Here is a 17,299-nt window from a genome sequence, read left to right on the forward strand (position 1 = left end):
AAGTGTAATGGAGAACTTGAAACAGAAACCTTCAGAAACCATGGAGAACCAAAAAAGGTCTGGTTCCTTGGTAGCAAAAATGGCTCATCTCTGAATTATTTACAGTTATGAGCTGTTTTTCTTCATTCCTACCTTAGTAAACCAAAGAAAGTCCTGCATAAGGGTGCTGGAGTATGAATCTTCTATCTCCACAATAGGAATCTGGTCCTCTGGAGTCACCAACACATTGTCATCTCTGTAGAATATGGAAGTCAGATAGAGACCTCTGGAGAGAAACACAGACGTTAAAGAAAGCTGCAGCTGAAATTTGTGCAAATACTGAGAAATCTAATAATAAGAAATAAAGTGTATTGTTCACAGTAATGACAGCTAAAAACGTGCATCTCAGATTTAAAAGATTAACATCTGATGCTACTGATTATTAAATGTTGGCCTACCTTTTCAAGCTTTTGACAAATTTGCTGGTGAGTTGGAAGAGGTGCCGAAGGCTTTTGGATACAGAGTGCTTCCTGCCTTGTGTTGGAGCTTTGCATTGCTCTGTGGGAAGAGTGACACTTGCATTTATTCTAATGCAACATATCAGATTATACAGCAGATTGCAAACATATTCATGCATCCTGAACCTTTTGACATTTTGTCACATAACCGCAAACTCTGATGGATTTTATAAGGATTTTATACGATAGACGAGTGCAAAGTAGTGCATCGTATTACATAAGAGCAGTGAAAAGTGTTAGACTTTGTGGTTGTAAAATCACCAAATGTGAAAAAGTTTAATTAGTACAAACTGCAAGGCAGTGTTAAAGCCAGAGTTCTTTTGATCCTGAAACGGTTACTTGGACTGACTGTCCAATTTTCCTCACTAAACCAACAGAAGCTTCTGTCCCGACCACGTCCAGAAATACCTCTTCCATGACTGACAACAAACCTGACAGGTTCAACAACATGGCCGAATGTTTCATGCTCTAGTGTGGTGAGGCACAATTTAACAGTCATGCCGGCTGCCAACAGCAGACTATTGGTCTACAGGGAACCACTAGGTCTAAAGCTCTCAGGGGATCACTAACTGTGTGTACATGTGTCCGTCTGTTTACATGCGCTGACTATAGTGTGCCTTGAGCAGCTCTATGCGTGGAGTCAAGAAACTTGGGTAACTCATGCATTTGTGACTTAACCTTTACCCATTAGCTGACAGGTAGGTCAGTTAGGTCTGTGAGGACATGTTTATTTTTAGTGGGCCACAAGGGGGTTGAAGGCAGGAGAGGGAGGGGTTTATATGCATGCATGGATAGGTTTATGCTTGTGTTGGGTCTTTTTAGTCAGATAACGAACCTCCAAGCTCATTAGACACACTGAGTACCAAACCAGACTCCCTCTTATCCCAGGTGATTGCCCTCCATCCCTGGGCCACTTAAAGTCAATAAACCCCTTTATTTGGGGTGCAGAAAGAACACATTTTGTTCTTCAGGTGGACAAGTCATGGTGAAGTAAGAGAAAAAAACTGCACCTCATGCCACCCGGCCCCCATTCAAAAACGTCTTCCCTCATGCGTGTCTGTAGAGCTCCAGTCCTCCTGGCCTCAGTCCCTGTTTGACACTGAGTAAGACAGACAAGTAGGGCCGACTGCTGGGGAGCCTGTGTTAGTCAAGGCCTCTTTCACAGTTTAATTAATAGTGTTTGGACAAGAGGGAGAAGGAGGTGTGGGCCATAAGCCGGGCTGTGATGAGGGGGTGCACACATGGACCAAGAAGCGGGAGAGCAAAAGCTGAGCGACAGAGCACATGTTTGGATATTTGTGTCCGTTCGTGTACGTGTTCCTGTGTGCGAGCCCGTCTATCTTTACGTGCAAGTTTACAGTATATCTGTGGACAGTAGACAAGACGGCTAGCTCGCCATGGGGGGTGTGAGAGGGAGGCAACTAGTCAGTGTTAATTTATGCTCTCCTCAGTCTCCAGCCCGAGACTTGTCTGTTACAGGAATAACAAACATGACCCAGGGGACATGCCACCTTGACTACCGTGCCTGAACTCTCAAGCTCAATCAGTCGCTGTCTGACAGACCAAGAGCCACTCAATACTGACTATTATATTGCATCTCAGCCTACTGCTAATGCAGTACGTCCACAGAGGACAATAGTAAGTGGGCAGGCGTGTTTGGGCCTGAGAGAGACAACTTTGCCCGACGGTAAATGCAGCTTGCTGTCAAACGTAGGGGGTCAGCGTGGACAGCTTTTGACACTTATGGGACCGGCGTACAGACAGCAGTGTTTGGGGATAGAAACAGCTCGAGTGTGAGAGATGTTGATCTGCATTTTGTCACAGAAAGAGAAGTATTCAGCAGCGAGGGCTGAGTCATGGAAAGACTCAAAAAGGACAAGGGGGCTGGGTCGGTTGGGTTGCTAAGACAGAGGGGGTGGCATGCCATCTAAGCATGTGTGGAGCGTGAAGTACTTGTCATGCCTCAGATTGTAAGGTGTCTGTCAAGGTGATACGAAACACAGCATTAGTGAAATGTGTTGCACCTGCGAAGCTGAGCTGTCCACTGCACTGTTTTCTTACTCTGACGATTTTTACGCTGTTCCAGGAGAGCAGGAAAACTGACAGGTTAATGGCAGAGAATTTCATTTTTGCACCATATTAACACGTAAAATTAACAGCATTTTCTACTTTGATTTGATGACCATGTTGCCGGTGTAACAGCGTGTGGCCTGAATTTCTTCAGGAATTCATCTTTTTAACATTTTATTTATAAAACAAGTGTCTTTAAGCTAAGTCGTTTATATTTATTATTATTATTGATGATTAAAATGTTTTGAAATTATCATGTTATTTTTTCCAGCTTTTGTCATAAATCAACTTTAGTCTTCCACCAAACTACCAAAACTTTAACCATTTTCAAACTTAGTTATTTTAAATTTCTCTTCATTAACTACAAAAAAAATTAAATAAAACAAAAAGTCAATTATTTTTTAAATTACATTAATAATAGAGGCCTGGGACTTTAGTGGTGATTAGCATCTTGAATGTCATTTGCAGAGCCACTTCCTCCCACTTTATGGCTGAAAAGACTTCCAATAAAACCCACATTTTGTCTCACTGCCATTACAGTAGAAACTCATGCAATCTGTAATGTTAGTGATATTTAGGAGTTAAACTGTTTTGCACCAGATTCAAATGTTTTCCCAACGTAGGATGGTGCATGAAATTCTTGAATTTTTGCCCTTGTTATATTCTGGAGTTGTATGAAACCCCAGAGGGATTTGTGTGTTTGTGTGTTTAAAGGAGGGAACAGAGCTTAACCATAATTGACTCTCCAGGTTTTACATTTTTAAACTTTGGATAAAAAAAGTCCAATATAAGAAAAACAACAATGATTTACTAGGATGGAGGTTTTGTTCAGTCTAATGTTGAGTTTAAATAGTAAATTTTGTTTTGAAAAGCAGACTATCAACTTTGTGGTCCTTTAAAATGACCACAATCAAATTTAATTTTAGTCCAAATTTCAGCCTCTTTTGGTTTTGCAATTTGACAATAAACTGAAACTGAAATTTCTGAATGAGAGCAGATTTAGGGAATATGTCCAGAGTAACAAACAAAGTTAAGGAAAATGTTCATAAATGAACGTAATCTTGCTGATGTCGGGACGTTTATCTCAAAACGTTGAGGTGGCGGAGTAGAAATGTGAATTCAAACAGCTTTAATCTGTAAAAGCTGAATTTAGAACTAACTCTGGCACAGGATGAAAAATATCAACAATCTCCAATTTGAAGATACTGTCGAATTTCACCACATAAGGCATTGAGTCAAAAAATAATAAGCAAATTAAAATTTCTGCCAAAGGTAAATGTTCTAAAGTTAAACTCTCATAATAATGTTCAGTCTGCTATGTAAACATGAACATCCTATCAGGAATGTCTTGATACCATGGCAGGCACAGTGACGATGAGCTTCTTTAATCTGTCCAAGCAGCTGGTCAAGTGCTTCCTTCTGGCCTCTGAGGCGTGGAGGGTGGCCATCGATGTCCCGCCAGCCTGCACAAGGAAGAAAAATCACCAGAGAAAGACTGTTTTTATTTATCTTCTCTCAGAGACTGGTAAACACTTTCCCATCCAGTAAGAATTATATGACTAGTGAAGGGGTGGAGGTGATAAAACAGCAGTGTTTGACATTTTGTAAAGAGCAACAGAAAGAGAAAATCACACAGAATATTCTATATTTTTTGAACAGCTCTTTTCCAATATTAGGATGTTAAAAATGATTTAATAACAAATAACAGCAAGAAATATGGTCAGGGCAAATATTTGCCTTGTTCATGTTACTGTGTATTGCTCAGTGGTCAGTGTTTTATCAGGATATTTTTTACTGCTGCACAACATGCTTACACTTACATTATGTGCAATGGAAGAAGACAGAAAACAGTTTTGGACTATTTTATAGCCAAGTTAAAAGAGAATGATCTCTACAGTAAAAGTATCAACCAGACATGTATTTTATTGGATATCGAAAGGATTTCAATATTTTAACAAATAATAACTGAAAAGTGTGGGTAGTACATATATACAGAGGCCTCCTGAGTCAATACATTGTAGAATCACCTTTCTATTGTCATCTGGGATATATTTCCACCAGTTTTTCACATCTAGAGACTGAAATTGTAGCACAATCCTTTGTGCAAAAACCACGTTTAAAATTAAGTCTTGCCTGTGATTCTCACCTGGATTTAGGTTTGGACTTTCACTGGGCCATTCTAACACATGAATCTGCTTTGATTTGAATGTTCCTCTGTAACTCTGTCTGTATGTTTAGAGTCGTCCTATGTTTAGCTCCATCAATCTTACCAGCTTCTCTGTCCCTGCTGGACCTAAGCATCCTCACAGGATGAAGCTGTCACAACCATACTTCACTACTAGGATGATGTGTTCTGGATTCTAGTTTTCATCCACAATGCATTTTGCATGTAGGCCAAACATTTATGTCTTAAATGATCAGATCCTGGTGCTTTTGCCTTTTGTGCCTTACTCTTCAGATTGTTTTAGAACCTAACTCTGCTTTAAACTTCTCCACAACCTTCTCCCTGACCTGTCTGTAGCTTATACTATGATTAAATTACACACAGGCGGATTACAGTACATTTACTAATTAGGGGACTTCTGAAGGAAATTGGTTACACTGGACTGTATTCAGAGGTATCAGAGGAAAGGTCAAACTTTTCAGACTTTTATTTGCCAAAAATGTAGAAAGTTATGGATCACTATTTATATTTTTTGCTAAATGTCTCTTAACTAAATTATCCAAACACACAGAAAGAATTATTGTCCTATAAAACAAACATATAATTTATCTTGTTATACATGAGTGGCTTAGAAAAAGAAGACTCTTCAGCACATTTTGCCTTGTGTGTAAGTAGAGGAAGATGAGTCAGCAGCGATAACCCATCCCTGACCAACCATCACCATCATCCCAAACCCCACCCTCCTCCTGAGCCTCCCGGAGGGTGCATAGGGCTGAAACACGGTGAGATCTATTCCCGGAAAGGTGCCTGTCCTGGCAAGACAAGCGGGCCCTTTAATGGGCGTCTACGGGACGGTATAAGGCCCCCACTGTTGGGGCCGTGCCGCTTGCTGCAGCACAGACATGCAAATATTTCCAGTGGTAGGCCCAAATGGAAAACACAAACACGCAACATCTAAATTAGCTCAGAGAGAGGGACGGAGGGAGGTGGGTCAGTCGAAAAAAAAAGGAGGGAGAGGGGGAAAGCCTAGTTTCTCTAAACCAAGACCATATACACACACTTGGTGAAAAACAGTGTGTGCTGATGAGCACAAACATGGTCATGTGTTCCCCAGATGTACCAGGAGAGAACCAATATACCCACAAAGATAGTGTGTTCAGCTTGTTCTCTCTGTTACAGTAGGTAACAGCTGGAGAAGCTTCACATGTTTAACAGCAAAAAAAGAGCAAAAGAAAGAAAAAAAGAAACCTCAGCTGTTACACATGACTTCACGGTTAATGTCTTGGCTGAATCCAAAGCTATGTAACCATAGCTCTGGATGGTGTGTAGGCCCGGCTGGTGCTTCAAGCTGCCAGCTGGGCCTACGCACCATATTGAGACCATGGTTATGTTCACTGATATTTACAAAGGGACTCTTATTGCCAACCAAGCATTCTGACTGAAGTCCATGTAGACCTTCCTCTGACACACTTACAGTGAACTTAACCATCAGGTGATCCACATGCACAACACGCAGGACCTTCCCAGAAACCCCAGATTCATACCCATTTGAGCCCTGAACCTCAAACATGATGTTGGTCCTGTGTTAGCCATAAATGGGTTTACACTTGTTATTGTCATTTTAGAGCATTTTAGCTGTAGGGGCTTCTCAGGGTCTCTTTGTTTACTTTTTCGGTAAAATATGTCCTCAAGAAACATTAGCTGAAAACGATTAAAACAAGAGAGCTTTGTATTTCTTCTAAATAAAGTGTAAAAAGAAAAAAGATGAAGATTTATATTGTTATTCAAATGCAGCTTTAAATAAAATTCATCTAAGTCCAAATCGAGTCTCAAGTCCCTTATGGACTACAATAAATATCCTCTCATTGAATGCTCACCGTTTGGCATTGTTGTAGGCTCTAAATTCAAACCAAGTAGCTTTAACACATTTAATAGAAAGGTGTACAATTTCTCAATTAAGAAAATTTCTGCCACCTTAACGTGGTGGAGGGGTTTGAATGCTCGAATGATCCTAGAGGCTATGTTGCCTGGGGGTTAAATTCCCCTGGTAGGGTCTCCCATGGCAAACAGATGCTGGGTGACGGGTCAGACCTAGAGCGGCTCAAGACGCCTTCATGAGGACCACAAAAATCATTATTTTAGCACCATGTTTTAACACCACGTTCATTCAGTGCCCTTGGCACCAGGACTCCCTAGGCAGGAGGTCAATGATCAACTTTTTGTTGCAGTGTCTTCAGACCTTCGGCCGCATGTTTTGAACACTCGGGTGAAGAGAGGGGCAGAGCTGTCAACTGATCACCACCCATAGTGGAAACAGAGGCTGGGGACTCGGGGTTGGACTTTTTTATCACCCAGGCTAAAGTCACCAAGGTGGTTAAAATGCTCCACGGTGGCAGGGCTTCGGGGCGTGGATAAGATTCGCCCTGAGTACCTCAAGTTTCTGGATGTTGTGGGGCTGTCATGGTTGACACGGCTCTTCAACATTGCGTGGCGGTCGGGGACAGTACCTCTGAACTGGCAGATCAGGGTGGTGGTCCCCCTTCATAAGAAGGGGGACCGGAGGGTGTGTTCCAACTACAGGGGGATCACACTCCTCAGCCTCCCTGGTAAGGCCTACGCCAGGGTATTGGAGAGGAGAGTCCGGCTGATAGTCGAACCTCAGCTTCAGGAGGAGCAGTGTGGTTTTCTCCTGAACGTGGAACACTGGACCAGCTCTATACCCTCTACAGGGTACTCGAGGGTTTGCCCAAAAGGTCCACATGTGTTTTGTGGACCTGGAGAGGGCATTCGATTGTGTCCCTTGTGGTGCCCTGTGGGGGGTGCTCCAGGAGTACGGAGTTGGGGGCCCTTTATTAGGGGCCATCCGGCCTCTGTACAAGCGGAGCAGGAGTTTGGTTTGCATTGCTGGCACTAAGTCGGACCTGTTTCTGGTGCATCTTGGACTCCAGCGGGGCTGTCCTTTGACACTGATCCTGTTCAAAACTTTTTTGGACAGGATTTCTAGGCGCAACCAAGGGCCGGAGGTGATCTGGTTTGGGGAACAGTGGATCTCGCCTCTTCTTCTTGCAGATAACAAAATAAAATTGTAAAAATGGGTTAAAACATATGCATATCAAATATCTAAATGAAACAAAGTGCTTTTATTTTGAAGATTTGTTAGTTTCTTTACAGTTGTCAATGTCTTTGTTCAAATTATCCTCTCATTCACTATATACACACTCACCTGCCACTTTATTAGGTACACCTGTTTAATGTTAATTGCCTGTTAACGCACACAGCGAATCAACGAATCATATGGCAGCTTCTCATACATTAGGGATTTAGACGTGGTGAAGATGACCTAAGTAGTTTACAGACAAAGGTCAGAAGCAGAGAAAATATTCAGCAAGTGGTGATTAAAGTAAGAAGACACAGGAGAATGGGCAGAGTGGTTCGAAATGATAGAAAGGCAACAACAGCTAAAATAACCACTTGATACAACAAAGGTATGCAGAAAGCCATCTCTAAATGTACAACATGTCAAACCTCGAAGCAGAAGCTGCAACAGAGGATCACACTGGGTGCCACTCCTGTTGGCCAAGAACAGGAATCTGAGTCTACAGTTTACACAGACTTGCAACAGATTGGAAAAATGCAGCCTGGTTGGATGAGTTTCAAATTTGGCTGCAACATTCAGTGGTTGGGTCAGAATATGGAGTAAGTAACATGAAAGCATGGATCCATCCTGTCCTGTACTAACAGTTCACGCTGCTGGTGACTGTGATGGTATAGGGAACATTTTATGACACACTTTAAGCCATTTAGCACTAATTTATCATTTAATAAACATCACAGCCTGAGTACTTCCAGTAGGATAATGCAACAAATCACCTCAAACTGGTTTCTTGAACATGAAAAGAATTTCACTGTACTGTGGGACCTGAAAGGGTCACAAGACCCCAATCCAACAGAGCACCAGTGAAATATGGTGAAACAGGAGATATTTATCATGAATGAGCAGCTGACAATTCTGCAGAAACTGCATGATGCATGAAGCCTTGCCTTGCCTCCATGTAACATAAATACAAAATAAACTTAGACTTACTGGAAGGTGCAGCACAAGCTGGGATGGAAACCTTTGGAGGGCCCCAGCCCTTCATATTATAGGCTGACACCTGTACATAGTAATAGGCTCCCTAAAAGAGAAGGAGATGTGACAATAAGGCCCAGTTTACTGGTACAAACCATTGTATAAATACACATTATGAAGGTGTTCAACCTTACATCAACATGCAAAGTTGAGGGTATATCCATAAGGTTGTTTGGGGTAAAGTGTCTGTGTAAATCTCCATGATCGGTCCTGTCCCTGTGCCGAGTTTGTAGACAACTACGCCCTGTTTCTCTTTTCTCAACCCAATTAATTAGAGCAGTCGCCAAGATTTACTGACCCCTTCTTGACCTCTGTCTTGTGACAAGAGAGAGCATGTTGGTTGGGATCTTAAAGGGGGGAGCAGGTTTTTCTCACATAATAATAACAATTAATGAGTGTCCACTTGTCTACATGGTCATGTAATGATTGCAAACATAAATCAGGGGATAAGCTGTAGAAGCTGTGTTCCACCTGTTCCTTAGCTATAAAAAACTTGAACAAAGTTGGATTTAAATGACTGAAGTGTATCACAGCAGCCATGAAGTGTTTGCTGTGTCAACAAAAATAAGTTGGATAAAAAATGCCTTTAAATACTTTTCAAATAAATGGTTTAAACTTGTGTGAATATAATAGTGAAGGCTGTCATGTAGTAAAATAGCTTGTAAATTTCTTCACTGGTTAGACACACCAGCGGGAGAAGCTACAGCAAAGTTGTTTTTAGTAAACTTGTCATCAATAAACTACAATATAAAGAGTAGCTGCATCTTTTTTAAATGGCAGTGAAAGAAAGCTGCATCTGCTTCAGCAGGACATTGTTTGTCATGGTTTGCTATGCAGAATATATGTATTCATTGGCTCTCTGGGTAAAGGCGAAAACAGCTTTAAAATAAATTAATGCTTTACTGCAGTACAATAACCCCACACTGAAAAGAAAAACAAAAAATCAAAGTTTAATTTGAAAACCTGTGGTACCTGATGAACAAACTAGACAAACTCAAGTTCATCTCACTACCACACATGGTGAGGAGGATGCTAAAACATCTCCAAACTCTCTGTTAGAGAAATGTGGAATAAAGTGACTATTAATGGCAGGACCATCACATCTCCATAGCAACTATTGGATGCTATCTACATTGGTAACTATTTACTGCTAGGCATGCCAGGAAAAAGCCCGTTCTGTCTTCCCATTACAAACAAACATGTAGAAATTGCTAAATTATGGGACTTTAACTGGAACTGTGTGCATTGGTCAGATGAGACCAATTAGATGAATATGTGGAAAGCACAAGTACAGTGGAGGATCTATCATGCTATGGGTATGTTTCTCTGTTACAAGCAAGTGCATGGCATTGAGAACTCTTCAACAAAACCTTTTGGTTCCTGAAAACTGAAAATAGGTCATCGACGGGTCTTTTAGCATGATGTCGGTCCAAAAGGTTGGGCTAAATCAACACCAAAAAGGATTCACCAGAAAGAAAATCAACCGTTTGTCCATGGCCATCCGGGTGCGTGCACATGTCCCACTCAATGTATGTCTATGTGTGGGATTGTACAGGTCCTTCTCAAAATATTAGCATATTGTGATAAAGTTCATTATTTTCCATAATGTCATGATGAAAATTTAACATTCATATATTTTAGATTCATTGCACACTAACTGAAATATTTCAGGTCCTTTATTGTCTTAATACGGATGATTTTGGCATACAGCTCATGAAAACCCAAAATTCCTATCTCACAAAATTAGCATATTTCATCCGACCAATAAAAGAAAAGTGTTTTTAATACAAAAAACGTCAACCTTCAAATAATCATGTACAGTTATGCACTCAATACTTGGTCGGGAATCCTTTGGCAGAAATGACTGCTTCAATGCGGCGTGGCATGGAGGCAATCAGCCTGTGGCACTGCTGAGGTCTTATGGAGGCCCAGGATGCTTCGATAGCGGCCTTTAGCTCATCCAGAGTGTTGGGTCTTGAGTCTCTCAACGTTCTCTTCACAATATCCCACAGATTCTCTATGGGGTTCAGGTCAGGAGAGTTGGCAGGCCAATTGAGCACAGTGATACCATGGTCAGTAAACCATTTACCAGTGGTTTTGGCACTGTGAGCAGGTGCCAGGTCGTGCTGAAAAATGAAATCTTCATCTCCATAAAGCTTTTCAGCAGATGGAAGCATGAAGTGCTCCAAAATCTCCTGATAGCTAGCTGCATTGACCCTGCCCTTGATAAAACACAGTGGACCAACACCAGCAGCTGACACGGCACCCCAGACCATCACTGACTGTGGGTACTTGACACTGGACTTCTGGCATTTTGGCATTTCCTTCTCCCCAGTCTTCCTCCAGACTCTGGCACCTTGATTTCCGAATGACATGCAGAATTTGCTTTCATCCGAAAAAAGTACTTTGGACCACTGAGCAACAGTCCAGTGCTGCTTCTCTGTAGCCCAGGTCAGGCGCTTCTGCCGCTGTTTCTGGTTCAAAAGTGGCTTGACCTGGGGAATGCGGCACCTGTAGCCCATTTCCTGCACACGCCTGTGCACGGTGGCTCTGGATGTTTCTACTCCAGACTCAGTCCACTGCTTCCGCAGGTCCCCCAAGGTCTGGAATCGGTCCTTCTCCACAATCTTCCTCAGGGTCCGGTCACCTCTTCTCATTGTGCAGCGTTTTCTGCCACACTTTTTCCTTCCCACAGACTTCCCACTGAGGTGCCTTGATACAGCACTCTGGGAACAGCCTATTCGTTCAGAAATTTCTTTCTGAGTCTTACCCTCTTGCTTGAGGGTGTCAATAGTGGCCTTCTGGACAGCAGTCAGGTCGGCAGTCTTACCCATGATTGGGGTTTTGAGTGATGAACCAGGCTGGAAGTTTTAAAGGCCTCAGGAATCTTTTGCAGGTGTTTAGAGTTAACTCGTTGATTCAGATGATTAGGTTCATAGCTCGTTTAGAGACCCTTTTAATGATATGCTAATTTTGTGAGATAGGAATTTTGGGTTTTCATGAGCTGTATGCCAAAATCATCCGTATTAAGACAATAAAAGACCTGAAATATTTCAGTTAGTGTGCAATGAATCTAAAATATATGAATGTTAAATTTTCATCATGACATTATGGAAAATAATGAACTTTATCACAATATGCTAATATTTTGAGAAGGACCTGTATAAGAGTATTAACAGCAGGGGGAACCAATAAGAGGGGAGGACATAGTACAAGCAGGTGTCATCCAAAAGTCAGTTAAAGCAAAGCAAAACGTAAACAGCAACTCTTGGTATCAGTTTTTTTTTATGTATTTCATTGTCATTTAAACCAGAAACCTCTAAGAAAAAAAGGAAAAACAGATTACTTAGTCAAGAGTGACCATAAAACGGGATTGAGATAGTTAATTTAGTAGAACTTACACAAGTCAGTCCAGTGATGTTGCACTGTGGTGACGTGGTATCATCCACTATTATTTCACCCAGCATGGGACTGAATGAAGGTGAGGAGCTCCAAGACACTGCAAATACACACAAGTTTGAGCAAATGTTAATTAATTAGAAGAAAAAAAGCACAGAAATATAATTCGAAATTATTTCTTTAAATGAGACTGACCTTTATACTTGGTAACCACAGCAGAGTTGACGCAGACTGGTTCATGAAAGTCAACCTGCAAGCTTGTGTTGCTGCTGACAGACAGACAAACTACACTGGGAGCATCTGGAGGGTCTGGAGAGATAGGAAAACCAAAAACGTAAATGAGTAGAGAAACGGACACTTACAGCCAAATCTTTGCAACATGTTGCACCCATTACTGTGAAGTGAGAAAAGGCTCAGACAGTGATCCTGCATAAATCTGGGAATTGTTACTCTACGTAATTGCACCTCATTATTAGTAACGTAAACAGCAATGAGAGTCAGTTCCTCTTAGTCTTAGACCATGGTTCTCAATTGGGGGTCAGGTAGAGGAGCTCAAGTATCTTGGTGTTTTGTGATGAGTGATGATAGGATGGAATAGGACATGTATAAGCAGATTAAGACCTCATTTGCAGTATTGTGGGTGAAGCAGGTGGTCATAATGTTATGCCTGATCTGTGTATATGTATTCTGGCCTGGGAACTACTTGAAATTTTGATATTTACACCATTTAACCACCAAATTGCATGACAATTACCACAATTAAGGGAATGGAAGATGAGGGAGAAGAAATATGTTGAACTAAACTAATGACAACAAAACATAACTGTTAGATGAAAGACATAATCTGAGTAGAAAATGGCAACAACTTCTTACTAGCATGCTCAAAGCCCGACTGCATGCGTCTGAAGAGCCTCAGCCTCCACTCCCAAGCCTTCAGCTGCCTCTCCTGGTCGGATCCCTCCCCTTCACTGGGACCCTCGCTACGAACGTGGGCCTGAAGCTCTGACACCCGCTGCTCAGCCTCCTGCACCAAGGTGGCCAAGTGCACCGCTCGGCCTTCCAGGCTCACAACTACGAGCGTCATCAGAGACAGAGGGAGAGCAAAATCGGTGATACAGATCCAAAGATTTAATACTAGTAGGCACATATTCATGGCAACCTATTGTCACAGAAATAAAATAATACAAAGTTCATCACAATATCATTGGTTTAAATTTGAGGTTTAGCTCTGTAGATGTTCTGAGGAACTTTTGAAAATGCACCCCAAAAAACCGAAAAGCAACTGCCTGCCTGAGATGCTGCAAATCACTTTAGCAGGCCACTTCTGTTTAATTTCTGTTTGCTAAAATGCTGTAGCAGATTCTCCAATAAAGTTCATTTATTGTAACTGAGCAGCCTCTCTATGGGAATGACATCACCTAGAAAATGAGGGAAAATGGGGTAATGAAAGTACGAAGAGAGGGAGGAGTATTCCTCAGTGCGGTTCCAAGGGAGGACAAAGTGGTGGGAATATGCACAAGGGAGCAAGGGAACATCAGCTTAGAGGGCCGCTGTAAAGCTATTTTCCGCAAAACTTATGGAAATTTTTGTGTCACTGTTCTATTTATATAATGGAACATAGCCTAACAGAGACAGCAGAGGAATGTTTTCTTAAAGAGGTTTAGGGTGTTGCCACAATCCAACGAACAATGAAACCCATCACTGCAGTTAATGAGATGTAACACCCCATGAAAATATTCAAACCATGGATGTGCAGTCAGTGATAGAGGCTGTGGAGGCGTAAGACCCAGATCAGAGAGGTTTGCACGCTCCGGTAACAAAAGCATGCAGAATATTTCAAATAAAAGTCTAAAACAGGTAATATAAAGAAAGAAAGAAGACAGTAGCGAGCTGTACTCCTTTGGTGGCTGGTCATTTCTTCAAGTGTTTGGGACTGCTGTGGGTCTATGTTTAGTCTGTGTGGTCTGCGTTTGTTCATTGTAGATTCCACCGCTGAGCGTTAGATTCCACTGTTGACAGTAAGTTTAGAGCTCCATGTCAAATTGTCCATCTGGGTGTTTAATTCTGCGGCTCCCTCTGTGTCTCCATAGTGGCTTCAAGCTACACTTTGACTCTGAGTGTCATACAACCACAAACTCCAGTGTACTTTATTGGGATTTTGCTTGCTGGACTAACATAAAATAGAGCGAAATTGTGAGGTGTAAAGAAAAGGACACGTGGTTTTCAAAAGTTTTTAATATTAACCTGAAAGGTGTAGGACGCACTGGTTTTCAGCCCCCATGTGTCAATACTTTGTAGAACATCTTTTACTGCAGCTACAGCTGTACAACTTTTACGACATGTCTCTATCAACATCTAGAGACTGACATGTTTCCAATTGTTCAGGCTCAGTCAGACTGGACTGAAAGCATCTGTGAAGATTACATTTTAAAGTCTTACAAGAGAAACACAAATGGATTTAGGTCTTGACTTTGACTAGGCCATTCTAACACAAACATGCTGTTGTCCTGATAGAAGGTAAACCTCAGTCCCAGTCTCAAGATTCCATACCTTTCCAGAGTTCTGTCTACTCTGTTGATCTTAAAATATAAACTCATCACAGTTCACTATTGATTTATCAGAAATACTTTTACAACAGGCAGGTTTTAATTATGCAAACTGCAAAAAACAAGAATCTAGAAAGAAGGTAGGGAGACCCAAGGAGAGAAAGAAAGGAGGGACACATGGAAGAATAGGAGGTATAAAAGATGAAAAGAAAAATGAGGGAAACAAGAGAGGAAAGTATGAAGTGAGGAACAAGGAAGGACCGAGGTCATAAAACATGTATAGATACAACAAAGAATGGAAGGGGGATAACACAATGCAGGAAGGAAATACACATTCAAAAGGTGACACAAGGACACAAGGAAAAGAAGGAAGGACACAAAAAAGAACAGAATGAAGGAAGGAGGTTGGGAATTAAAAAAATCATAGACAAAAGGAAGAATGAGACAAAAGATGGAAAGAACCAAAGACACAATAATGTATACCTGAAAGGAACTGTACAAAGGAGTATATGAGGAAGGAGGAAATGATAGGAGGGTGTACTCAAGGAAGGCAGGAAGGAAGGAATGACAACTTTAAGACAATGGAATAAAGGAGAAAGTGTGGAAATACAATTATAATTTTCCATAATACCTCCTATTCTTCCTTGTGTTTCCATAATGTTCATCTTTCCACCAAATTTGGCCAGTTTCTCTGTACCTGCTAAAGAAAAACACCACCAGAGTATGATGCTGCCATCACCTCTCACTACTTTTCCATAAAGGCCTTGGTTGTGGAGTGTATAACTAATAGTTGTCTTTAGGGATGGGCACCGAATTTGGAACTTTTATACGTACCAACCGAATTCTGTCAGTACTACAGTGTACAGTACAGTACCTAAACACATCATTGTGATTCGGGACACTGAGGGAGTGGAAGAGTGGGCAATTTTCCATGTCGGACATGAACACAGCATTGCATGCAGCAAAGCATAATGACGTCAGTAGCTGCTGGTACCGTCAACAAAGTATGGCTGATAGAAAGCTCTTGAAAGTATGGATCCACTTTTTAAAATGCGATGCAGATTAAGCTCGTGCAATATACACTGCTCAAAAAAATAAAGGGAACACTTAAACAACACAATATAACTCCAAGTAAATCAAACTTCTGTGAAATCAAACTGTCCACTTAGGAAGCAACACTGATTGACAATCAATTTCACAGCTGTTGTTCAAATGGAAAAGACAACAGGGGGAAATCTTTGACGATTAGCAAGACACTCAATAAAGGAGTGGTTCTGCAGGTGGGGACCACAGACCACTTCTCAGTACCGATGCTTTCTGGCTGATGTTTTGGTCCCTTTTGAATGTTGGTGGTGCTTTCAGACTCGTGGTAGCATGAGACGGACTCTACCACCCACACAAGTGGCTCAGGTAGTGCAGCTCATCCAGGATGGCACATCAATGTGAGCTGTGGCAAGAAGGTTTTCTGTGTCTGTCAGCGTAGTGTCCAGAGCCTGGAGGCGCTACCAGGAGACAGGCCAGTACACCAGGAGACGTGGAGGAGGCCGTAGGAGGGCAACAACCCAGCAGCAGGACCGCTACCTCCGTCTTTGTGCAAGGAGGAACAGGAGGAGCACTGCCAGAGCCCTGCAAAATGACCTCCAGCAGGCCACAAATGTGCATGTGTCTGCACAAACGGTTAGAAACCGACTCCATGAGGATGGTATGAGGGCCCGACGTCTACAAATGGAGGTTGTGCTCACAGCCCAACACCGTGCAGGACGCTTGGCATTTGCCAGAGAACACCAGGATTGGCAAATTCGCCACTGGTGCCCTGTGTTCTTCACAGATGAAAGCAGGTTCACACTGAGCACATGTGACAGACGTGACAGAGTCTGGAGACACCGTGGAGAGAGATCTGCTGCCTGCAACATCCTTCAGCATGACCGGTTTGGCAGTGGGTCAGTAATGGTATGGGGTGGTATTTCTTTGGAGGGCCGCATGGTCCTCCATGTGCTCACAGGAGGTAGCCTGACTGCCATTAGGTACTGAGAAGAGATTCTCATACCCCTTGTGAGACCATATGCTGGTGTGGTTGGTCCTGGGTTCCTCCTAATGCAGGACGATGCTAGACCTCATGTGGCTGGAGTGTGTCAGCAGTTCCTGCAAGATGAAGACATTGAAGCTATGGACTGGCCCGCCCGTTTCCCAGACCTGAATCTGATTGAGCACATCTGGGACATCATGTCTCGCTCCATCCACCAACGTCACATTGCACCACAGACTGTCCAGGAGTTGGTGGATGCTTTAGTCCAGGTCTGGGAGGAGATCCCTCAGGAGACCATCCACCGTCTCATCAGGAGCATCTCCAGGCGTTGTAGGGAGGTCATAGAGGCACGTGGAGGTCACACACAATACTGAGCCTCATTTTGACTTATTTTAAGGACATTACATCAAAGTTGGATCAGCCTCTAGTGTGTTTTTCCACTTTCATTTTGTGTGTGACTCCAAATCC

General features: G+C 42.3%; 1 protein-coding gene across 6 annotated transcripts in view; it reads right to left on the reverse strand.

Moving 5' to 3' along the window:
* LOC124875292 (ankyrin repeat and fibronectin type-III domain-containing protein 1) overlaps window positions 1-17,299 on the reverse strand; it is a 204,827-nt gene that overhangs the window by 10,489 nt on the left and 177,039 nt on the right. For all 6 annotated transcript variants that reach the window (XM_047377355.1, XM_047377354.1, XM_047377353.1 and 3 more), the window contains 7 exons: window positions 13,133-13,330; window positions 12,455-12,568; window positions 12,262-12,359; window positions 8,816-8,906; window positions 3,923-4,030; window positions 438-537; window positions 133-265 (listed from right to left, as the gene is read on the reverse strand). In XM_047377355.1, the coding sequence (XP_047233311.1) occupies window positions 133-265; window positions 438-537; window positions 3,923-4,030; window positions 8,816-8,906; window positions 12,262-12,359; window positions 12,455-12,568; window positions 13,133-13,330 (842 nt within the window). The remainder of the gene's footprint in view (window positions 1-132; window positions 266-437; window positions 538-3,922; window positions 4,031-8,815; window positions 8,907-12,261; window positions 12,360-12,454; window positions 12,569-13,132; window positions 13,331-17,299) is intronic.

The sequence above is a fragment of the Girardinichthys multiradiatus genome, chromosome 10 (genome assembly GCF_021462225.1).
Source record: "Girardinichthys multiradiatus isolate DD_20200921_A chromosome 10, DD_fGirMul_XY1, whole genome shotgun sequence".
NCBI classification, from domain to species: Eukaryota; Metazoa; Chordata; class Actinopteri; order Cyprinodontiformes; family Goodeidae; genus Girardinichthys; species Girardinichthys multiradiatus.